Raw genomic sequence first — 25,415 nt, forward strand, 5'->3', positions numbered from 1 at the left:
CTTCCCTTCCTTCATAGTACTCTGTTAATTTTTCCAAGTTCTACATATGAGTGACAACATATGATATTTGTCTTTCTCTTACTGACTTATTTCACTTAGCATAATACCCTTCAGTTCCATCCATGTTGTTGCAAATGGCAGGATTTCATTCTTGGTTGTTGCCAAGTAGTAGTCCATTATATATACATATAAGGATGATTATTTAAGAGCAAAGAAAAGGTATGAATTACAAACTTTTGACACTATCCAGTTTTTGTATTTATACAGTGATAGCAGACAATGACTGTAACTAGCAAAGGGCTTGCTGTCACTTATTTATTTTAATAAATAGATCTCGCTGTGTATAACAGAATGCTTGAGATTACTGTACAAGATCAAATTAATAGTCCTCATGATTTCAGTTGTCCCTTTTGGTATAACGTGGTAGTTGCATTCCTAAGAAAGCTTGCATGCTCACAAAGAAATGTCAGTGGAAAAACTGGGAGTCAGATCATAACATTATTACTGAGTAAGGAATTTCAGCAATAAAGGGGCTTTATTACGGCACTAGATCTATAATTATAAAGCCTAAACATTATTGAGTAAATCCAATGTTTTATTACATCAGAAGTATTGGCCTTTCTTTCTCTGTTGCTTCTAGCACCACCATTAGTCAGAACTTACCATTTCTATCACCACTGATATGGTCAATGAAGCAGAGCTGCTCTGATAAAGTAGGAGTACTGGGAGCAACTTAGCTTCCTCTCTCAAGAGGGGGAGGGTTCCGAATTAAGATTGCACTAAAAATAGATGATCCTGCAATGAAAGTTGATTTTATAAAAGCTCCTACTGTGTTTGACAATTCTTTTTTATAGAAAACAAAACGCTAATTTCAAAACCATCTGGCTGAGTTATCAGAAATTGGCAGTTAGAGCAATTGTTCTACAGACCAGGACTCAGCAAACCTGAATTCTAGTGCAACGTTGGGCAAATCAGTTAAGACTCTGAAGACTTGAGTTTTCTCATCTGAAAAATAAAAGGTAGGACTAGATAATTGCAAAGGCCCAAGGCACATCAGTATTTCTATGCCTTTTTTTCCTTACCTGCAAGGTTATAAATTATTTGTGTAAGGTTCTGTTACTTACCATGACCTTAAAGTTTGATGAATGTGTCAATTCCCATATACCTTCTTTTCAAAGGATTAGAATTTAAATTCTTAATACTAAAATAATTACAAATTTTTAGTTTTTTTAATTTTATCATTTTATCATTTTATGAATGATTCATATGCACTTTGGATTGTCAGTGCTTTATTCCAAATACTGCAGAGTAATATGAAACAATCTAATCAGTTCATTTTTTAAATACATTTTTTTCTACTTTAACCCTAAAGCCATAATATATTACTACCCAATAATTGGTATTTCCAACACCCAATAGTTAATCTTATTAACTTCCTGCTTTCATAATATTTAAGATACAGAGTCTCCTTTAATGGGGACAGGAGACTACAAGTAAGAGCTTAACAACTAGAAATTAATTTGAAACCTAGATCATACATACATCAGATATTTTGGCTAAACCCAGCATTTCCTGACAACTCCAGGAGTCTTTGTGTCTTTTGCTGGTGAAGATGAATTTGACCACCTTCACCAGGTTTCATCCCTGTCCCTTTCTTATAGTTAGGAGTCCTTTACCCTATCATAATTCAAGCCATTAGACTGCATTAGACAACTTAATACTTTCACAGAAACTCACAGTTTAAAAAATGGAAATGAAAAGATGTATAACTCTTGAACAATTTGACTTAGTGCACTAAAGTTGCCTTGTCTATTATAAGATAATTTAGTTTCATAAACCAAATAATGGCATCTGGGTAGTAGCATCAGGAAACAAACAATGTTATTATCAATGTACAGAAATCTCTCTCCTCAACAGAATAGTTTAAATTTGAAATTCGCAGGATTAATAATGTAGGATATTTTTTTTTAAATCAGAAGCCCCAAATTATTTGTAAATTTGAGGAATTTCTAGGCAATTAGAAGTCCCAAATTTGAGGAATTTCTAGGCAATTAGATAGTGACATTAGTTGGCCAAATGTATCACTGCATTTTATCATTTGAAACATCTAGGAACAAAGGATTAGATAAAGTTGGCAAAATCTCAAGTGCAAAATTAGGGGTTCTTTCCCATTTGAGATGTTCAAATGGATACATTTGAATGTAATATTTTCTATTTAACTAAACATACCTCATTTTATAGCTGTTTTGTTCTTAGAAATCTGTTTTCTTCCAAAAGTATTCACAAGGTTTCTCCCTCTCCCTCTCTCTCACACACAGATACACACGCACAATGTATATTTGTTTGTGTGTATGTAAAAGGACAGTCGTTATTAGCATTAGGTGATTCTGCACTATGAAATGGAGAGGCTTAGTAGAAAGGCCAACAGCTGAAGGCAATCCTTAACTTCAAGAGTCTTTAACTTGTCAGTGAAAAGAAACTTTATTTTTTTTCTTGCATGCTCTATTTTCTTTTTTTCCTTTTTTTAATAATATATTTTATTGTCCAGTTGGTTTCCATACAACACCCAGTGCTCATCCCAGCAATTGCCTTCCTCAGTGCCCATCACCCACTTTCCCCTCTCCCCTACCCCTCATCAATCCTCAGTTCTCAATATTTAAGAGTCTCTATTAGTTTGCATCCCTCCCTCTCTGTAACTTTTTCCCCCTTCCCCTACCCCATGGTCTTCTGTTAAGTTTCTCCTGATGTAATATGAGTGAAATTTCTCCTGATGTAATATGAGTGAAAACATAGGATATCTGTGTTTCTCTGCCTGACTTATTTCACTTAGCATAATACCCTCCAGTTCCACATTGCTTCAGATGGCAGGATTTCATTCTTTTTCATTGCCAAGTAGTGTTCCATTGTATATATAAACCACATCTTGATCCATTCGTCAGTTGATGGACATTTAGGCTCTTTCCACAATTTGGCTATTGCTGAAAGTGCTGCTATAAACATTGGGGTACATGTGCCCGTATGCATCAACACTCCTCTATCCCTTGGATAAATTCCTAACAGTGCTGTTGCTGGGATAGGTGAGTTCTATTTTTAATTTTTTGAGGAACCTTCACACTCTTTTCCAGAGTGTCTGCACCAGTTTGCGTTCCCACCAACAGTGTAAGAGGGTGCCAATTTCTCCACATTGTCTCCAGCATCTGTAGTCTCCTGATTTGTTCATTTTAGCTACTCTGACCAGAGTGAGGTGGTATCTCAGTGTGGTTTTAATTTGTATTTCCCTGATGATGAGTGATTTTGAGCATTGTTTCATGTGTCTTGTTGGCCATCTGGATGTCTTCTTTGGAAAATGTCTGTTCCTGTCTTCTGCCCATTTCTTCACTGGATTATTTGTTTTTTGGGTGTGGAGTTTGGTGAGTTCCTTTTAGATTTTGGATACTGGCCCTTTATCTGGTATGTCATTTGCAAATAATTTTTCCCATTCCATCGGTTGCCTATTGTTTCTGTTAATTGTTTCCTTTGCTGAAACAGAAGCTTTTTATCTTGATGAGGTTCCAGTAGTTCATTTTTGCTTTTAATTCCCTTGCCTTTGGAGATGTGTTGAGTAAGAAATTGCTGCGTTTGAGGTCAAAGAGGTTGTTGCCTGCTTTCTCCTCTAGGGTTCTTATGGTTTCCTGTCTCACATTTAGGTCCTTCATCCATTTTGAGTTTATTTTTGTGTATGGTGTAGGAAAGTGGTCTAGTTTCATTCATTCATTAATTCACCAAATTAGGTGTATAGACATTTATAATTGTTAGCTTTACTGATGAATAGACCCTGTAATTATTATATAATATCTTCTTCATCTATTGTTACTGCCTTTACGTTAATGTCTAGTTTGTCCGATATAAGTATGGCTACTTCAGCTTTCTTTTGACTTCCAGTAGCAGGATAGATAGTTCTCCATCCTCTCACTTTCCATCTGAAGGGGTCCTCAGGTCTAAAATGAGTCTCTTATAGACAGCAAATAGAGGAGTCTTGTTTTTTTATACATTCTAATACCCTGTGTCTTTTGATTGGAGCATTTAGTCCATTTACATTCAGTGCTATTATTGAAAGGTATGGGTTTAGAGTCATTGTGTTATCTATAGGTTTCATCCTTGTGGTGGTGTTTCTGGTACTTTTATTTCCCTCACAGAGTTCCCCTTAGGATCTCTTGTAGGACTGGATTAGTGGTGATGAATTCCTTCAGTTTTTGTTTGTTTGGGAAAACCTTTATCTCTCCTTGTATTCTGAATGACAGGCTTGCTGGATAAAGGATTCTTGGCTGCATATTTTTCCTGTGCATCACATTGAAGATTTCCTGCCATTCCTTTCTGGCCTGCCAAGTTTCAGTAGGTCTGCTCCTACCCTTATGTGTTTACCTTTGTGTATTAAGGCCCATTTATCCCTAGCTGCTTTCAGAATTCTCTCTTTATCCTCATATTTTGTTAGTTTCACTATTATAATGTCATACAGAAGATTGATTCAAGTTACATCTGAAGGGAGTTCTCTGTGCCTCTTGGATTTCAGTGTCTGTTTCCTTTCCCACATTGGGGAAGTTCTCATCTATGATTTGTTCAGCCCCTTTCTCTCTTCTTCTCTGGAATTCTTATGATATGGATATTTTTCCCATTTGATTGCATCACTCAGTTTTCAAATTTTCCTTTAATGCTCCTGGATCATTTTATGTCTCTCTTTCTCAGCTTCCTCTTTTTCCATAATTATATCTTCTAATTCACCTATTCTCCCCTCTGCCTCTTCAATCTGTGCTGTAGCCACCTCCATTTTACTTTGCACCTCATTTATAGCAATTTTTAATTCGTTAAGACTATTTTTAAGATCCTTGATCTCTGCAGCAATGGAGTCTTTGCTGTCTTCTATCCCCTTTTCAAGCCGTAATTAATCGTATTCTAAATTCTTTTTCAGTTATGTTGCTTATGTATCTTGAATAATTCTTTAGCTATCATTTCTTCCAGGAATTTCTTTTGAGGAAAATTCTTCCGTTTCTTCATTTTGGCTAGGTTTCTGTCTCTTGTAAGTTTTAAAAGCTTATTCTGTGCTTTGCACCTGCGAGTACTGCTGTATTAAATGGTGCTCATACACCGTTTAAGGCCTGACCGTTCAGGAGGTGTTTTTTGGAGAGTGTTGCTTGCTCTCTTTTGTTGTGACTTGGTTATTTTATTTCCCTACTCGTAGTGATGTTTTGAACTTTGCACCATGTGTGCTTTTGTTCCTTGAAGTAGTCCTGGAAAGGAAAACAGACAGACAAACAGGAAACAAAAACACTAAAATGCACAAACAAATAAACAGGCACAGACAAAAACAAAAAACCCAAAAAACAAAAGACAGTCTAAAAACATAAAACCAGAAACACCGTCTACAAGTAAAGAGCAGGGTGGAGTCAGTGCTGATGTAAGAGCATATACAAAGAGAGAAATGACAGGGGCAAGGAGAAAGAGAAAATGAACATTGACTAGGCAGAGAGACTAAAAGGCTTAATCCAGAGAAAAAGGAGAATAAGAAAGGAGTCGAGGAAAAAGAAACGAAGATAAATGTTACCCAGAGAAACTATATGGCCTGATTATTCCAGAGAGAGAGAGAAAGGAAAGAAGGAGGTGTAGAACATGCATCAAGAAAATGGAATAAATATGTCTGTTTAAGCAAACCAATAACCAGAATAACCAGCCTAGAGGAGGAAAGAGAGAAGAAGGAGATAAGGGAGAATATATCTGAATAACAAGAATTGACCTAGAGTTAATCAAGCAATGTTGCAGTGCTGGTCTGGAGGAGGGAGCCATCCGATTCACATCATCTATCCAGAAGCTACTGGCGGTGGGGTGGAGGAGGCGGAGTGATTGTGGTTTGGTGTAGGTAGGTCCCACCTTCACTGTGGGCCCTGCAGACAATCCCAGAGGCCCCACCTTGGTAGATGTGGGGAGAAAAATGGCGACCCCTCAAATCCCTTCTTCACGGACCTGGTATCCCAAATCACTCCTTTGGATCTGTCCTCACTGTGCTGTGGGCAAGATGAGGTGTGCTGTGTCGCTCAGCCGTCTCCTATGTCACATGTTTAGCTGTGTTTTAAAGTTCCACTCCGTGCCCATTTATGATGCCACCCAAAATATAATCCCGTGAGCAGCAGCACCTCAGGGCAGGGGACTGGATTCTCCTTCTGCAGCCTACATGGAACCCAGAAGAGATTCCCCTCATTCCCAGCTATGGGAACAAGGAAGCTGGCCTCAATCCGAAGAAAGCCCTGCAGTTAGAGAGGGGATGATAGGATCCCTCTCCTTCCCGGTCCATGGTTTTTCTCTTGTCCAGATACAGTCCTACGCTTCCCCAGCTGCACTTCCCTTTGTCTCTCCACACAATGGGATCCCTCCCCTCCATGCCTCCACAGCCCATTTTATCTCCCCTAGTTTGCAGTCATGCACCTATGGGGCTGTCCAGTTTTCCTTTATTTCTTCCTAGTAGGCTCCGTCTCCTTTCCTCCCAGACTCTTGGGGTTCAGAGTCCTTTGGCTTAAGCTCTTCTTTGTTTGAGAGATGTGGGAAGTACGGATCTCCCAACTTCCATGGATCCCCCTACTTCCCCCTACAGATCCACCATGTTGGCCCCTCCTTGATCAAGAAACTTAATTTTAAAATGGAAAACAGGATTGGGGCACCTGGGTGGCTCAATCCATTGAGTATCAGACTCTTGATTTCTGCTCAGGTCATGATCCCAGGTCGTGAGATTGAGCACCATGTCAGTCTTCATGCTGAGTGTGGAGCCTGCTTAAGATTCATTCATTCATTCATTCATTCATCTCTCCCCCTTCTGTCCCTCCCTCCCTTTTTCCCCTCCTCCTTTGCCTCTTTCCCCCCCACTCACACATTCTCTAAATAAGTAAATAAAAACTAATTTTTATTTTTTTTAATTTTTTTTTTTAATGTTTTCTTTATTTCTAGGAGAGAGAGAGAGAGAGACAGCGTGAGCAGGGGAGGGTCAGAGAGAGAGGGAGTCACAGACTGAAACAGGCTCCAGGCTCTGAGCTGGCAGTCAGCACAGAGCCCGACGTGGGGCTCAAACCCACGAACCGCGAGATCATGACCTAAGCGAAAGTCGGACGCTTATCCGACTAAGCCACTCAGGTGCCCCAAAACTAATTTTTAAAAAATGGGAAACAGGAGTAATTTGAGAAGCAGGCTGGGAGATCTGAATAACCCTAAATAATATATAACATCTTTTTCACTTCACTGCCACATCCCTAATTTGCTTGGAGGAATTTGTGTTAACTGTTACAAAACTTCATAACAAAATCCATAAAGCCTTCAATAGTCTCAATTTTATTTTATTTTTCTATTGTATTTTTACTTTATCTCCTATTTATTTCAGGTAGAGTGTGCAGACATGAGCAGGGGAGAGAGGGCAGAGAGAGCGAATCCTAAGCAGGCTCCATGTTCAGCACAGAGCCCACTGTGGCCTTAATCCTACCACCCTGGGATCATGACCTGAGCTGAAATCAGGAGTCAGACACTCAACCCAAGCCCCTTTGTTAGTTTCGATTTTAGTATTTGTTGTATCTCTGTTGTAGATTCCTTGACCAATGTTCAGGTTTTTTTCCAACATGCTAAAACAATTTTTTGCCACATGGAGACATTATTAAATCAGTGTAGAACTTCGGGTTTATCTGCTTAAAACTACACTGCATGGTGACCTATGTTTGATTGTAAGGGAACTGTAGATAGAGAGTAGTCTAAAAGTTACATGCTCATCCTTTGGATATTAATTGCGTCTTCCAAGTCATTAATTCATACCCCAGTGTCCAGGAGAAGTAATTTATTTCCCATGAGTGACCACTTGACTCTGCTAAGGTATTTTAACTTACTTGGGCCTAATACTATAACAAATCTTACACTGTATAACTTATACAAAAAGAAACATAGTTCCCGTTTCCTTCACACCTTGTTTACTCAATGCCAAAACAGTCGTCTTTTTGACCCTACCAATGATTTAATTCTGAACAGCTTCAGTCTGGTCATTTACAGGTAAGATTGTGTGGCATTAGACATAGGATTTGTACTGTTTAAAATAATTTTGTTTTTACTCAAGCATAATTAACACAAAGTATTTTACTAGTTTCAGATGTACACTGTAACAATTGAACAATTCTCTATATTAGTGCTCCTCAAGATAAGTGTACCCTTAAACCCTTTATCTTTTTCACCCAAACACCCACCAGCCTCCCCTCTGGCAACCACCAGTTTATTCTCTGTACATAAGAGTCTGGGTTTTTTCTTAAAAATCACACCTGAGTAAAATCATGTGTATCTATCTTTCTCTGCCTGGCTTGTTTCACTTTGGATTATACTCTCTAGGTTAATCCATGTTGTTACATGGAACATGTACATGGTAACATCTCATTCTTTTTTAGAGCTGAGTAAGTAAGACTCGTTGTATATATCCACCACACCTTTTATCCATTCACCTATGAGTGGACACTTGGGTTGCTTCCATATCTGGGTTATTATAAATAATGTTGTAAACATACCAGTGCATATATCTTTTCAAATTCGTGTTTTTGGTTTTTTGAGGGGGTAAATACCCAGTAGTAGAATTACTGGATCATATGGTAATTTTATTTTTATTTTTTGAGGAACATCTGTAGTATTTTCCCTAGTGGCTGCACCAGTTTGCATTCCCACCAACAGTGCAGAAAGATTCCATTTTTTTCAACATCCTTGCCAACATTTGTTATTTCTTGTGTTTATGATTTTAGCCATTTCGACAGGTTTAAGGTGACCACTATTCTGAATTCTTTATTATGCCTGTTGCTTATCTGTGTTTCATTTAGGTCTTGACTGTGGTTTTGTTTTCTTTCATTTGGGACGTATTCCTCTGTCTCCTCGTTTTGTCTAACTCTGTGTGTGTGTTTCTGTGTATTTGGAAAGTCAGCTTTGTCTCCTGATCTTGAAAATAATAGCCTTATGAAGAAGAGGTACTGTGGTACCCGTGTATCACCTCCCCTGTTCTCCAGAGCCAGGAACTTCAGGCCTGTCTCCAGTGCAGATTACTTGCTCCCTACTGTTGTGGCTGGGCCTCGTTTGCCTTTTGTCTAGTAAGCTGCAATGGCCCACTTTGCATGTTGTGTGCAAAGTTGTGTGTGCTTGTTGTGTGTTGATGTTGGCAGCATCAGTAGTCAAGCAGATGCCTGCCCTCAGTCCATCTGCTGGGGCTGCAGTTGCACTGATATCGGAGCACTGTCTGCAACACCAGCTATAAGGTTCAGCCGCTGGGACTGAGTGTGCACAGGTGTTTGTGATTATCTTCCCCTCTTCCTAGGGCAGGAGTCTCTGTAGAGTGACACTGGTTTTCGCCAAGTCTGCTTGCAAGGTATTTCATGGCAGAAGCTCCTTTGGCAGGATGGCTGCTAAGAGTGGCAGACTGGATAGGGCAGATCTGAAAGGGAGTACTGTAGCAGGACACATGATGCTGGTAAGACAGGTGGGAGGGTGCTCCTGCTAGTTCCTGCAGAGGGCCTACTGTCTAGACTGAGGTCGGGATTCTTGGGGAAGTCCCCTAAAGATTCCAAGCTCTTCTCAAAATGTTACTTTTATATTGTATTTTCAACTGGGTGGTTATGCTTCGTTTCGGGCAGTGACTCAGTTTCATATCTCTTTCTGCCTCTCTTAGACCTAAGTCTGCTGATTTTTAAGGTACCTAGAGTTAAGTCTGATTGTAAAAAAAAAAAAAAAAAAACCCTCCGCTTTTGAAAGCCAAATGTTATGCAGACTCATCTTCCCAGTACAAGTTCTCCCCCCACCCCAAGCCTCTGGTGCCTAGTGTGGGGACCCTCTAATTTGTAGTTAGTCTCTCTAGGGGGTTGGTTCCTGACTGCATCTTTGCCCCTGTTACCCTTTTTGTGATATGGCCTTCTCTGATTTAACGGTGAGAAGTATATTCTGCCAGTCTTCAGGATGTTTTCAGAGTTAGTTGTTCTGATGTGGCTGTTAACCTTGTTGTGTCCATGGGGCAAAGTGAGCTCAGGATCCTCCTGCTGCATCATCTTCCCAGAAGTCCTCAATATAGGAATTCTTATTGAATCAATAACTTACCCACATCTACAAAGTCTGCTTTTTTTATCCATTTTGCACATCACTATCATATTAATTCTAAAACATTTTCATCATGTTACTTCCTTAGTAAACCTTGGTTATTTCCCACTGTTTTCAGTAGCATTTCCCAAACTGTCCTCAAACTATGCATCATTGTTCAAGTTCTAAAATTTTTTTTTTCAGTTCTGTGAGTAGATTTAAGAAATGCTATAGGCCATATTCCTATCATAGAGATTTATAATGCATAATAAAATATTAAGGGAGGACTAATAGAAACTTAATATATCCTGAAAGGATTCCACACAGAAATCTTTTTACTTGCAATACATTACTCACAGTGTCCTGTAAGATGACCAGGTGTGCATAGCCTTCCCTGATTTTCTTGCCCTGTTTTTCTTGTATAACTTCATCTCTTACTAATCCCCAGTTTATGTATTCTCAAGGATAATCATGTAATATACCATAAATGAAAAATGTGTCGTTCAAAATGTATAAAGAGTCTTCTGAATATATAAAGGATTTTTATAGGGGTGTCTGGGTGGCTCAGTAGGTTAAGTGTCCAACTTCGGCTCAGGTCATGATCTCACGGTTCGTGGGTTTGAGCCCTGCATCGGGTTCTGTGCTGGCAGCTCAGAGACTGGAGCCTGTTTCAGATTCGTGTCTCCCTCTCTCTCTGCCCCTCCCCCACTCATGCTCTATCTCTCTCTGTCTCAAAAATAAATTAAACTATAAAAAATTTTTTAAGTAAAGAATTTTTATAGAGATCAATTGGAAAAAAGACAACTAATAGAAGACAAAAAAATTTTTAAGTAGGCTCCATACCCAACATGGAGCTTGAACTCACAATACTGAGATGAAGAGTTGTATTCTCCACCTACTGATTCAACTAGGTGCCCTACAGAATTCTTTTTAGAAATGGACATGAACAGGTATTCCTAGAAGAGAAAACCTAAATAACCAGCCCACACATAAACATATGCTCACATTTATTAATATGGGATATTTCTTTTCTTTAAAAAAAACTTAGATCTTCAGTCTTTAAAACTCATCTTCACCATACCTAAAATCTTTGTTAGAAGGTGGGGGAGAGATATTAAAATATCCCCCAATCTGAAAAGGCACTTTGAGACCAGAAATCAAAGCAGGCCAGTTCATACAGTTTACAGAGTTTTATTCAGGGTAATTTACAGGTGGGATCAGGCAGAGGACAATGCACAGCAGCTAAATGGTTATTCTTTGTAAAATCCATACCTTAGTCCATTGATTTCATAGAGCAAGGAGGCAATGTCCTAGGTCGTTATAGTAAAATGAGAGGGTTTACATGTACCTCAAAGGGCATGCATGCACCTAATTGACAGCTAACCTTTAATTAGATCTTGGGACATCACTGTGCTCCAGAAAGAGGAAATACTGTGTTATCTCTAACAGGTTTGTGGGAGGCCAGAACAAGCCTTCCCTCATCCCAGCCTTGGCAGGCATTTCTACTATATTTTAATCTCCGAAGAATCTGGAACATGTAATCCTAAGAGAGGCGATTCAGCAAACATAAACAAAATGGAAGACCCGAGATGGAGTCCATATTGTCAACACTCCTGCAGTGTTTTACTTTGTGAACAGACTCTAGTCAGTCATTGGTGGCTATCTAGATCTAGCCTTAATTGGCTTAGTGTGATTTGCAGACCAGTAGCATCAGCGTCATCTGGGAATGTGTTAGAAGGGAGGAATCTTGAGCTCTACTCCAAACATTATGAATCAGATTCTGCATATTAACAGAGATCTGACGTGATTCTTAAATACTTAAAACTTTGGGAAGTATTAGACTAATTTGGGCTGAGAATCATGAGATGGTCTGTTCATCATGAAAGAATTTCATGATTGATGGGTGCTGTCTGTCATAGGTCTACAAAAGGGATATGGTGGCACCTTAGATCTAGTGGTGGGGCAACCATTCTGTCATACCCATTTCTAGTCATTTAGTTCTAGCGAAGTATTAAAAAATATTTTTATTGCCAACTAATTCTGCAGTAATTATTCCTTTAAACAAAACTGCTTTTTGTTTTATTTTCTACTGTGTTATTTTCTGGATCTTTTTAAATTTTTCACAAGGTAAGGTATTTGTCAAAATGAAAGCAATCTGGTCTGATTGTAAGAATTTAATCCATATTAACTCCTTTGGCGGTAAACAGAACATTATGTCACATTGGTTGTCTTTGACTTATGTTGCTTATTATTATACTCTCTAGATCCATCCATATGTTGCAGATGGCGAGATCTCATTCTTTTTATTGTGAAGTAATATTCCATTGTGTATATATACACCACATCCTCTTTATCCATTCATCTATTGATGGACACTGAGTTGCTTCCATATCTTGGCTATTGTAACTAATGCTTCAATAAGCATAGGGGTGCATATATTTTTTTCAAATTAGTGTTTTTATTTTCTTTGGTTAAATACCCAGTACTGGAATTACTAGATCATATGGTAATTTTGTTTATTTTTTGAGGAAATTCCATACTGTTCCACAGTGGCTGCACCAGCTACCATCACCACCAACAGTGCATCATGCACAAGCGTACCTTTTTCTCCACATCCTCACCACATTTATTATTTCTTCAGTTTTTTACTTTAGCCATTCTGACAGGTATAATGTGATACCTCATTATGGTTTTGATTTGCATTTCCTTGATGATTAGTGATGTTCAGATCTTTTCATGTGTCTTTTGACCATTGTCTTTGGATAAAATGTTCCTATCTTCTCTCCATTTTTTAAATTTGATTGGGGGGCAGGAGTTTGATGTTAAATTATGCCAAAGGATATCTAGAAAAATGTTTCTATAGATAATGTCAAAGAGATTCCTGCCTGTTCTTTTTTTTTTTCCTGCCTGTTTTCTTCTAGAAGTTTTATGGTTTCATGGTTTCATCTGTCACATTGAGACCTTTAACCCATTTTGAGAGTATTTTTGTGTATGTTATAAGAAAGTGGTCCAGTTTCATTTCTTTTGCATGCAGCTAACCAATCTTCCCCACACTATTTGTTGAAGACTGTCTTTTTCCTATTACATATTGTTGCCTCTGTTGTAAATTAATTGACCATGAAAATGTGGGTTTATTTCTGGACTCTATCCTGTTGTATTGATCAATGTGTGTATTTTTGTACCAGTGCCGTACTGTTTTAATTACTACAGCTTTGTAGTATATCTTAAAATCTGGTTATAATGCCTTCAGCTTTACTCTCCTTTTTCACAATTGCTTTAGCTATTAGAGTTTTGTTGTGTTTTTTTTTTGTGGTCCCATACAGATTTTAGGATTATTATAATTCTGTGAAACTTCTGTTGGTAATTTTGGTAGGAGTGCATTAAATCTGTAGATTGCTTTGGATAATATGGACATTTTTAACAATATTAGTTCTCCCAATCCATGTGCATCACATATCTTTCAAATTGTTTGTGGAATCTTCGATTTCTTTTACCTCTTGGTTAAGTTTATTCCCAGGTATTTTATTCTTTTTGGTGCAATTGTAAATGGGATTGTTTTCTTAATTTGTCTCTCTGCTTTTATTAATATATAAAACTGCAGCAGATTTCTCTGTGTGTAGAAACCATATATATACTTTGTGTGTGTGTGTGTGTGTGTGTGTGTGTGTGTGATTTGAGATTTTTCTTTGGATCACATACATGTGAGTATGTGTATATATGTTCCAGCAATTGCACTAGATATTTACCTAAACAATCCAAAAACACTAATCAAAAGTGATACATTCACACCAATGTTTATAGCATTATCTACAATAGCCAAATTATGGAAACAACCCAAAACCTGTCAACTGATAAATGGATAAGGAAGATGTAGTGTTTATGTGTATGTGTGTGCACATGCAATGGAATACTCCTCAGCCATAAAAAAAGAGTGAAATCTTGCCATTTGCAGTGATATGGATGGAGATAGATTATGCTAAGTGAAAATCCCATGTGATTTCACTCATTTGTGGAATGTAAGAAACAAATGAACAAAGGGAATTTTTGGATTGCTGATTCAAGGTCATTGCTAGTAATCAGTCTGTTCAAGTTTTCTATTTCTTTCTGATTCAATTTTGGAAGGTTATTATGTTTTTAGGAATTTATTCCTTTCTTGTAGGTTGTCCAAATTGTTGGCATGTTATAACTTTTCCTAATATTCTCTTATAATCCATTGTGTTTCATGGTGTCAGATGTTATTTCTCCTTCATTTCTGATTTTATTTGAGTCTTCCTTTTTTAATGAGTCTGACTGAAGGTTTATCAGTTTTATCTTTTCAAAGAACCAGTTCCTGGTTTCATTGATGTATTGTTTTTTTAGTCTCCATTTTATTTATTTTTGCTCTACATTATTTCCTTTCCTCGGTTTTGTTTGCTCTCCTTTTTCTAGCTCCTTAAGGTTTAAGGTTAGGCTGTTTATTTGAGATTTTTCTTGCTTCTTTAGGTGGGCTCGTATTGCTATAATCTTCCCTCTTAGAACAGGTTTTAAAGAATCTTAAGCCTTTGGACCACGGTGTTTTCATATTTATTTGTTTCCACGTTTTTGGTTTTTTTTTTTAATTTTCTCTTTGACTTTTTGGTTGACATATTCATTCATTGTTTAGTAGCATTTTATTTGGCTTCCATGTATTTGTATTCTTTCCAGATTTTTTTAACCTTGGCTTCTAGTTTTCAGTGTTGCAGTGAGAAAAGATGCATTATATGATTTCAGTGATTTTGAACTTGCGATTTGTTTTGTAGTGTAACATGATTTGAGGATATTCCATGTGCATCTGAAAAGAATGTGTATTCTGTTATTTTTGATGAGATGTTCTGAATGTAGATTTGGTCCGTCTCTCCCAGTGTGTCACTCAAAGCCATTGTTTCCTTGGTGATTTTTCTGGATGATCTGTCCATTGATGTAAGTGGGATATTAAAGTCTTCTACTAAAATTGCTGTCACCTTTTTGTCATTAATACTTTTTTAATGTATGTAGGTACTTTCATGTTGGGTGCAGAAATATTTACAATTACTATATCTTGTTGGGCTGTTTCCTTTGTGGTATCCTTTGTCTCTTTACAGTCTTTCTTTTAAAGTCTATTTTTTTTCTGATAGAAATATTGCTGCTTCCGCTTTCTTTTCACTTCTATTTGCATGGTAATGTTTTTCCACCCCTTCACTTTCAATCTGCCTGTGTCTTTAGGTCTGAACCAACTCTTCACACAACATATAGGTTGATCTTGCTTTTTCATCTATTCAGTCACTCACCTTACTGGTTTGATTGGAGCATTTAGTCCATTTACATTCAAAGTAATAATTAGTATGTACTTATTACCATTTTGTTATTGTTTTATGGTTGTTTTTGTAGTTCTTCACTGTTTCTTCTCTTTCTCTCTCGTGGCTTTTGGCTTTCTTTAGTGATATGCTTGGATTTCCTTGTTTTTTGCACATCTGTTACAGGTGTTTGATTTGTGGTTACCATTAGGTTCACACAGGACATCATATATGCACAGCAACCTAAATTAAATTGACGGTCACTTATGTTTGAACCCATTCTAAAAGCATGAAGTTTTTACCCACCCCCACATTTTATGTATGTGATGTCATACTTATTTTTTATTTTAGTGACTGATTTTTATAGATACAATTGATATTACTACTTTTGTGTTTTAACCTCCATACTGGTTTTATAAGTAATTAATCTACTACTTTTATTGTTTGTATTTACCTATAAGATTATTTTCTAATTTCCTTACACTATGTTATGGCCGTTTCTTTCCACTCAGAGAATTCCCTTTATAGATCATTCCATTCCTTTCTGACCTGCAGTGTTTCTGCTTGGAAATCAGATAGCCTTATGGGATTTCTTTTTTATGTAACCATTTTCTTTGGAGCTTTAAAAATTCGGAGTGCCCGGGTGGCTTAGTCAGTTAAGCGTCCGACTTTCGCTTAGGTCATGATCTCGCGGTTCGTGGGTTCGAGCCCCGTGTCGGGCTCTGTGCTGACTGCCACCCAGAGCCTGGAGCCTGTTTCAGAGTCTGTGACTCCCTCTCTCTATGACCCTCCCCTGCTCGCGCGCACTCTCTCTCTCTCTCTCCTAGAAATAAAGAAAACATTAAAAAATTTAAACAAAAAATAAAAATAATTCTATCACTCCTTTTTCCATTTTAATTACTATAGGTCATGTTGTGGACCTCCTTTGGTTGATTTTGCTGTGGGTATTTTCTGTGCTTCCTGGATCTAGATTTCTGTTTTCTTCCCCAGATATGTGAAGTTATCAGCCATTATTTCTTCAGATAAATTTTCCATTCCTTTTTCTCTTCTCCTTCCAGGATCTCTGTTAATACAACTGTTATTATATTTGATGGTGTCATTGAGTTCCCTAAGTTTTCTTCATTTATTATTATTATTTTTTTTAATCTCTTGTGCAACTTGGTTGCTTTCTATTACCCTGTCTTTTCAGTCACTGATGCATTCTTCTACCTTCTCAACAATGCTGTTCATTCCCTATACTGTATTTTTTATTTCAGTTATAGGGTCAATCTCTGACTGGTTCTTTATATAGTTTCTGCCTCTTTGTTGAAGGTCTCAATGAGATGCTTCAGTCTTTCTCAAGTCCAGTAAGTATATTTATGAGCACTTGAAATCTTTATCAGGCATATTGCTTATCTCCGTTTCATTTAGTTCTTTGCTTGGTATCATCCTGTTCTTTCATTTGGGACCTATTCCTTTGTTTCTTTTTGTTTTTCTGTGCTTGTTCCTATGTATTTGGAAAGTAAGATACATCTCTCGAACTTGAAAGTAATGTCCTAATAAAGAAGAGATCTTGTGGCGCCTTGTAGCACAATGTCCTCTCTTCTCCAGAACTGGGTACTTTAAGGTTGTCTTTTATGTGGGTTTTGTGCACCATACTCTTGTGGTTCAGCTGCATTTGCCTTCATTCCATTTGGTTGCAGATTTCCATTTTGCTTGTTGTGAGCAGGGTTTGGTCCTTGTCCTGTTCAGAGCCTGTTTGGGGCAGAGAAGGGCTATAGTTGGCAGCATCAGTAATCAGTCCAGATGCCTACTTTCAGTCCATTTGCATGGGGACTCTCTCTGTGTTTTGTTTGAGAGGCTATTTTGGTTGGTGTGACCCAACAGATGAGATGTCTGTCACACTGTTGTGTGTAGTTATCTTCTCGACTCCCCATGGCAAGAGTCACTTTGGAGTGATGATAGTCACTGTCAGGGGTGCTTGCAGGATGAGACCTCACCAGAGCTGCATTGCAGGGACTCCTGCCCAGTGGAGTTGGTTGAATGGAATAAATCAGAATGCAGGGGTGAGCATATGGTGTTAGCAAGCTCTGTGGAGAGTGTTCACATTGGTTCCTACAAGTGTCTGGGTATCTAGGCTGAAGTGAGAGGGAGAGAAATTGCTCCTGCCAACTCTTGTGCATCAGAGAAGTTTCCTACAGATCATTGCTTCTCCAGCACCTCAACACAGGTTGAGATTTGTTTTAAAAAAAAAAAAAAAAAAAAAAATCTTCATGTATACCTCACGCACTTTTTAGACTGCTGGTTCTATGCTGTATCTAAGTGGGATTGTTTGTTATGTTCTCTATTTAAGAATGGGAACTCAGTTTCCTATCACCCTCTGGCTCTCCCAGAACTAAACCCACTAACTATAAAAACTCTTAAAATTAAGCCGCACTGAGTTTCAAAGCCAGATGTTACAGGGACTTGTCTTCTTAGTGTAGGTTCCCCATGTCTGGGGAACCTGGTATGGGGTCTGGGCATCTCCCTTCTCTGTGTTTGTCTCTCCTCTTAGTGGTTAGTCTCTGCCCCTACTACCTTTCTGATTGGCCTCTTCTCTATGATTAACTATGCAGAGCCTGTTCTGCCAGTCTTTGGGTTATTTCATGGTTTAGTTGTACCAACATGACTGTTACCTAGGTGTTTCTGTGTTAGGGCGTGAGCTTAGGATCCTCCTACTCTGCTGTCTTCCCAGACTCCTTCCAAGATTTACTATATTCTTGGGGCGCCTGGGTGGCTCAGTCGGTTAAGCATCCAACTTCAGCTCAGGTCGTTATCTCACAGTTCTTGAGTTTGAGCCCCGTGTCAGGCTCTGTGCTGACAGCTCAGAGCCCGGAGCCTGCTTCAGATTCTGTGTCTCCCTCTCTCTGCCCCTCCCCTGCTTGCTCTCCGTCTCTCAAAATAAAGACATTTAAAAATTTAAAAAAAAAAAAAAGATTTACTATATTCTTTTTATTGACTATTAGGCATTACATAGTATGGATTACTGTTCTTTATTAAATCCTTCTCCTTAGAATTGACTTGCCTATGTGCTGAAAACTGGTTACTTTTTTTGAAAATGACACACAACTAATTTATAATCACACAGGGAAGCAAATTCCGAAGATCTGTCGGTTTTATAAAAAATAACTGAAAGAAGATTATTCTTTCAGTCCACCAGTGCACTTAAGAAAATGGATTCATTTTGTTGTTCCTCTTCAGGCTCTCGAACAGTATGGCCAGATGAAACTATGGGGCCATTTGGACCTCAGGATCAGAGATTCCAGCTTCCTGGGAACATAGGTTTTGATTGTCACCTCAATGGGACTATGTCACAGAAGAAAAGCCAGGTTCATAAAACTCTACCTGATGTTCTAGCAGAACCTTTATCAAGTGAAAGACATGAGTTTGTGATGGCACAGTATGTGAATGAATTTCAGGTAAATTGTTAATATCGTTTATTCTGTTTTTCTAATAGTATATTAATTTCTGATAAGTGTGACCATATTACTTGAATTAAGAAAGTTTTTAAAAAATACCTGCTTAATTCCAGCAATCTCAAAAACAACATATATAGCTTTTAAAAACTTGGCAGTATTCCATACATAATGTTTACTATATAATTTTTTTTTACTTTCTATTAGTCTCTTTAGGGTTGCTTGGGTGGCTCAGTCAGTTGAGCATCTGACTCTTGATTTCATTTCGGGTTATGATCTCAAGCCCTACTCTCAATGTAGAGCCTGCTTAAGATTCTCCCTCTCTGCCCCTCCCCTGCTCACTCTCTCTTAAAAAAAAAAAAAAAAGAAAAATTAGATTAAATCTCTTAGGTAAATTTTCAGAAATAGTGTTTAATAACTGCTTATTTCAAATATAATTTAATTATTTCTATACTACTAGAAATGTAGATTCCCTGTTTTTCATTTTTAGAAATCGTAATTATAATTTTTATGTGGAGCAAATTCTAACTAGATTTATACTCCTCTAGGCATTTAAAACTTGAGAACTCTGAAATCCTTCAGATACAGTAAACTGAAAAAGGCTTATCAGGGAGGTTTTTTTTTTTAGAAAAACCAACTTGAGTTTTTTGTTTTTTAAATGAGTTTTTAAAATGGTATTGCAGGCACAGCTGACTCGGTCGGTAAAGCATGCAATTCTTGATCTGGGGATCTGTGAGCTCAAGTCCGATGTTTGGTGTAGAGCTTACTTTAAAAGAAAAAAAAAATGAAAACAATAAACTGGTATTACATTGTTGCTCACCTAAGTGGAAAGTTACATGCAATTCAGAGTTTCTGCCAAACTCCTCATCCTTACTATTTTTTGAATTTCTGCATAGTTTCAGTCTTTTTGATCAAAGCCATAATATTAAGGAATAGCCCCTCATAATTACTATGGTTTATATCAGGTAACCTAACATTTAAAGACAGTTGACCTCCCCTGACACTTTTTCTGTCTGCCTGCCAACATCATTATCGTTTTAAAATTCCCTAGATTTTATATGTCTAAGACTGGGTTGTTTTCTGTCTCTGAGAACTTGCCCTCCCATGTTATCAGTAACATAAGTGACTTAGTCATTTTCCCACTGTCCCAAGATTAGAATTCTGCCAAACTGGGCTCCCCTCTCCGTCATATCTCCATACAGAGTGACAGAATTACATTGCTTCCATCTCTGATGTAGCTTTTTAATTATTTGCGTCCTTTCATTCTCACTAATAAGGAGGACTTGAACTCTGGCTTTATCTCTCCTCAATTCTTAGAGGCATTATAGTGAGATGGACTATGGAGATAGGATAAATTCGACTTAAAGGTAGCTCTGCCTTTCACTTATTTTTTGACCTTGAGAAAACTAATACTTTTTTATATGTAAAATGGGGATAATACCTAGCCCACAAAGTTGCTATAAGAATTAAATGTGAAAAATGTACATAAAACACTTAAATACACTAAGTGATCAGTAAATATTTAAGCACCATTGTCTTTAACCATTGCATATGCTTGCACTGTTTAGCTCTTGCTGGACCGGTTTTTCCTCCTGAGTTTCTCATCTTCACAAACCACATATACACATTAATTAACCTGTAGCTCAAATATGAGGATTTCAACTTTTTCCTGATTTCCCCCAGCAAAGCAAGTTTCTTCCCTATTTATCCTGCCAGAAGACTTTCTGACTGGTTATAAGTGCTGGTTTTCTTCTCCCTGGCTCTTTGATAGCTAAGAGTGAAGGCAGGATTTTAAATTTTTTTTTTTTTNTAGGTGCCCAGTAAATTTCAGTTGAACAAAAGCCTCATCCTGTAGGAGAAGCCATATGTTTAATATAGAACAAAAGAAAGGATAAGTAAATATCAGAAAAGGAAACCTTGTAAGACATAGTCGTGGCATTTTAGTTTCTTAGCCAACTTCTACTCATATTGAGTCTTAGAATATTAATATATGGTCATTTTTAAATTTTCAAATCTTTATTCATCACAGAGAAAAGTTTGAGTATATAACACTATTACCCCAATGCCAGTTAACTAGGATTATTTCTAAAAACCTTTCCAGAGAAGTTTATAACAGAGCGGATATTTTATTTAAACTCCAGATTTTATTTCTATTTCTTATTCTTCTTAGGGTAACAATGCACCTGTTGAACAAGAAATCAACAGTGCAGAAACTTACTTTGAAAATGCCAAAGTAGAGTGTGCAATCCAAACATGTCCAGAATTGCTGCGAAGAGGTATATTGTGCTTTAAACATTTTTACACTCCTGTGTACTAGGTAATGTCACTAGTTTTCTAATGTGTTAGCTAATGTATTCTGTAGGGATTGTAATACTTTGTAACTTAATACTTTAATGTGTCTGGCCAGAAAAGATTACATGGCCAAGGCAGGTCTTCCAAAAGTCCCTGACCTCATGCTGCCAGTAGATGGGAATAGAATTTTTAATAACTTTTTCCCTGAAGTAATTCTCCTGATTATTATAGCTATAATTTCATGAGCTAATATGTAATATTGAGAAAAATCATAATAAACCTTTTGGAAGGTTATAAGGTCAATAACGACCTTACTTGCTCTTCAGAATTGTTGATAGTAATATTTCAGCTCATCCAACAAGAGCTGAAGTTAACTAAAACTTCATTTCAGTATCCTTTTCAAAAATAGTATGCATTTATAAACCTAACTAACTTGGTGTCACAATAATTTAACCTAATCACCATTTTTCTAAAGAAGTACTTTTATACACTGCTTCTTAAAAAAAAAAAAAAAATCTCCCTGAAATTTTTCTTATAGATTTTGAGTCACTGTTTCCAGAAGTAGCCACCAACAAACTAATGATTCTGACTATAACACAGAAAACTAAGAATGATATGACTGTTTGGAGTGAAGAGGTAGAAAATGAAAGAGAAATGCTTTTAGAAAAGGTAATTCTTGGGGCTCCTGGGTGGCTCAGTCTGTTTAAGTGTCTTGACTGTTGGTTCAGCTCAGGTCATGATCTCATAGTTCATGAGCTCTAGCCCCATGTCAGGCTCTGTGCTGACAGCATGGAGCCTGCTTGGGATTTCTCTCTTTCTCAAAAAATAAACATTAAAAAGTTTTTTTTAAAAAGGCAATTCTCTCAATTGCTGACAGTTTTATAATCTTATTTAAGTACCAATGAACCCACATTTTAAGGTGGTGGGTGTCTTTTTAGCCTTTGTTTATTTAGCCTTTATTAATTCTCTGCTAATGTATTTCAGTACTAAAGGACTTTTACATCTTTTCTGAGAATAAAAATGCCATGACTTTTTTGTAGTATCTTTGAAAAACTTAAATTCTATCCAGTACTTTTTTAAAAAATGAAGAATCTGTATGTTTTAGGAAAACTGAAAAATACAGTAAAAATGGCAAAAACGTAAAATTCTTCATATCTCTCTTTAAAGCATGTCAGGAGTGATCAGTAACCACATACAGTACAGTGATAACATTATATACCTGTATTTTTTCCTGTCCTTTGCTATTAGATGTTTTGACACCATTCCATAGTATTACACATAGCTTTCATACTATGCAAAATCAGCATAGTATCATTGCACGGGCAAACTAAGTTTTTTTAATTACTATAAAAATTCCCTTAGTAATTTATAAATTTAAAAAACTATTTCTGTTATAGGCAGTGAATGTATTTGTGCATACATGTTTATGCACACACTTAAATTACCCCCGGATTCAGTAATTTCCTATGTAGGAGTCTATAGATTTAAGTTTTCATAGATGTTGCCAATTTGCCCACCAAAAAGATTGTCCTTGTACATCCTGTCACGCTAGCTTACCCTGGATGTTAACATTTCTTTTCATTTTCACCAACCTAAGAAATGGTAAATGGTAACTTAAAGTCTTATATTTAAAAATTATATAATTCTCTTAAGAATTTGATGTTTGGTCATATCCGTTTCTGCAAGATAGGAAAACATTTCTTTGCCTGAGTGACAAGTCAAGATTAACTCACATAGGCACCTTAGCTAACTATAATTGAAAAAATTCCCTTCCTAATATCTTACATGGAAATTAGTAATTATATTTTCCTTATGACTGGATGTATGGTTCTCTTCATTAGTAAATTATAATTTACATAGTCAACAATGTTTTAGGATAATGACTTCATATTAAAATGTCCCACATATAGCTTTGCTAATTAAATTCTATGCAGTAATAATCATGAGCAAGTTATATGCTAATTAACAAGGAAGTTACCGAGAAGCCAGGCCTTAAGACATTATTGGATTTTAAAGAGATTTGAATTTAGAGAGTTGAAATTTAAATAGGCAATAACTCAGACATTTTCTATTTACATATTAAGGCAGTTTTTACTAATATATACATTTACCATTACTGTCATTTAGTCACTAGAGAGCTCTCACATGTGCATTGAATTATTGGTCCTAATTTCTAATCAGTTAAAGATTCTGAGGCTCATTTGATACTGACTCCACTATAGTTCTGAGTTTTTTGTAACCAATTTCAGGGCTTTGAAATGTCATGTTTAATTTTATAATAATTAAAACTATTATATTTACTATGAAAAAAATGATTTTTCTATTTTATTCATATTAGTGATTATTTTAGAACCACCATGTAGTTGACTGTCCAGTAGATATTTTATGTTCTTTCTTTAAAATCTATTGTAGTTTTTTTTCCACCAGATGTCAGTGTTTCCTATTGATGAGCAGAAATCTTAAGAGAAATACTTAAACTGGTTCTTTTTGTGATAAGTTGGGATTCTTTTAGTTAACTTTTACAAACATTTGTAATTGTTTTGTTCTTGTGGGTTTCTACATGGCAGATCTGTTCATTAAATTGATGTACTTTTCACTAAATTGATGTACTTTCTAATTACCATATTCAGTAGTTTTCCTATTTGTAAGAATTATGAAGATTAATGAAATGCAGCAATATGTGTAAATATTATGAAAATAACCTAAGGAATACAATTTTAATGTTTTTCATTATTTTATAAGAAACTGCTAGGAGAAAGTAATTAGCTTAAGTTGTTTCCTCTGTAGCATGGATCAGTAAACTTTTTTTGCAAAGAGCCACATATAAATTTTATTTTCAGGCTTTATAGGTCGTAGTGTCTCAGCTACTCAACTCTACCTTTGTATTGTTAAAGCAACCACAGACAGATATGGACATATTCCAGTGAAACTGTACTTACACATACAGGCACCCAGCTGGATTTGTCCTTCAGGCTGTTAAATTGCTAACCTCTTACGGCCCATCTTCCTAATAAGGCTTAGACTTTTGGGCATCTCAGCTGAATGCCAGATGTGCTCAGCAAGGTCCAATCATCCTGCGTGGGCCAGAAATCCATATTACTTAGGACTGCACAACCCCTGATACCACCACTGAGCTCTCAGGCCCCAGCTGGCACTCTCTATGAGACAGACTCCTCAAGGAATCTCACCTTGTCAGTGCACAGCTCTACCCCTGGCTACTGAATCAGGGTGAATTGCTCTGCGGACTGCTTTAGAACCTTCCAGTGCTCAAAACCACAAATTCCAGATGCTTCAGCAGTCCAAAACTTTGGCTTTCTACCTCTTTAGCTTAGTGACACCATCACTTGCTTGGGATATTCTCCTTTGCCCTGGAACAGTGTTCCAGACAGAGAGCTAGAACAAATATGAGGATCACCTAACTTCTTGGTCTTCTCCACAAGATTACAGTTTTAACTATTGTTCAGGATTTAAAACTGTCGTATCTTATGTTTCAGTCAGTTTTACAGCTTTCAGCGGGTGTTTACCAAACAGCAGATAACATTTGATATCTATTATTTGTTATGGCCAAAAGTGGAACTGTGCCCTTGCTTTTTAAACATTTATGGTTTGTCCTTTTTTTCTTAGTACTCTGATCTGATCCTAATACTTATTACTGTCTTTTTCACTGCTTAGTCTGATAAACCTAATAACGACATCATAGGAATTAAAAATGAGGATGGAAGATAAGGATTTTGAATAGGAGATACAGACACATGGTCTGTAATAGTTATGTCCTGTACAAAAAATACAGAAAGATATATCATGAGGTGTATCATGACCATGAGTATGGACAGATGTGTTTTTGAAAGACACACGTTTTTAAATACATGAATGAATAGCTCTTTTCATTATGAATATTTTGTTTTCCTTTTCTAATTCATCACAAATTTGGGAGTTAATAGCACAGATTAGAAGTTGTCCATAAAACAGGAAATAATTTTGAAGAAAAATACACAATTTAGATTTCTTGAAGGAAATGAAAGTGTTAAATGAACCATTAATCTTTTGAGCTGGTAAAAATCTTATGACTAATTCTTTGAAGCAAAAAATATTTAAAAATTTGTTAAAAAATAAAACTTGTAGAGATGCTATCTTCAGCATATTTGTGTCTTTTTTAATGCAGTTCATTAATGGTGCTAAGGAAATTTGCTATGCTCTTCGAGCTGAAGGCTATTGGGCTGACTTTATTGACCCATCATCTGGTGTGGCAGTGAGTAATTACATTTTGAAAGCCAGATTAATTTGAAGTAGGAATGTTTTTTAT

General features: G+C 36.8%; 1 protein-coding gene across 2 annotated transcripts in view; it reads left to right on the plus strand.

Moving 5' to 3' along the window:
* MMADHC (metabolism of cobalamin associated D) overlaps window positions 1-25,415 on the plus strand; it is a 42,543-nt gene that overhangs the window by 16,091 nt on the left and 1,037 nt on the right. For both annotated transcript variants that reach the window (XM_077767781.1, XM_077767782.1), the window contains 4 exons: window positions 18,606-18,823; window positions 20,991-21,096; window positions 21,651-21,781; window positions 25,275-25,361. In XM_077767781.1, the coding sequence (XP_077623907.1) occupies window positions 18,606-18,823; window positions 20,991-21,096; window positions 21,651-21,781; window positions 25,275-25,361 (542 nt within the window). The remainder of the gene's footprint in view (window positions 1-18,605; window positions 18,824-20,990; window positions 21,097-21,650; window positions 21,782-25,274; window positions 25,362-25,415) is intronic.

Source organism: Crocuta crocuta, unplaced genomic scaffold (assembly GCF_008692635.1).
Source record: "Crocuta crocuta isolate KB4526 unplaced genomic scaffold, BGI_CrCroc_1.0 scaffold154, whole genome shotgun sequence".
In the NCBI taxonomy this organism is placed as follows: Eukaryota; Metazoa; Chordata; class Mammalia; order Carnivora; family Hyaenidae; genus Crocuta; species Crocuta crocuta.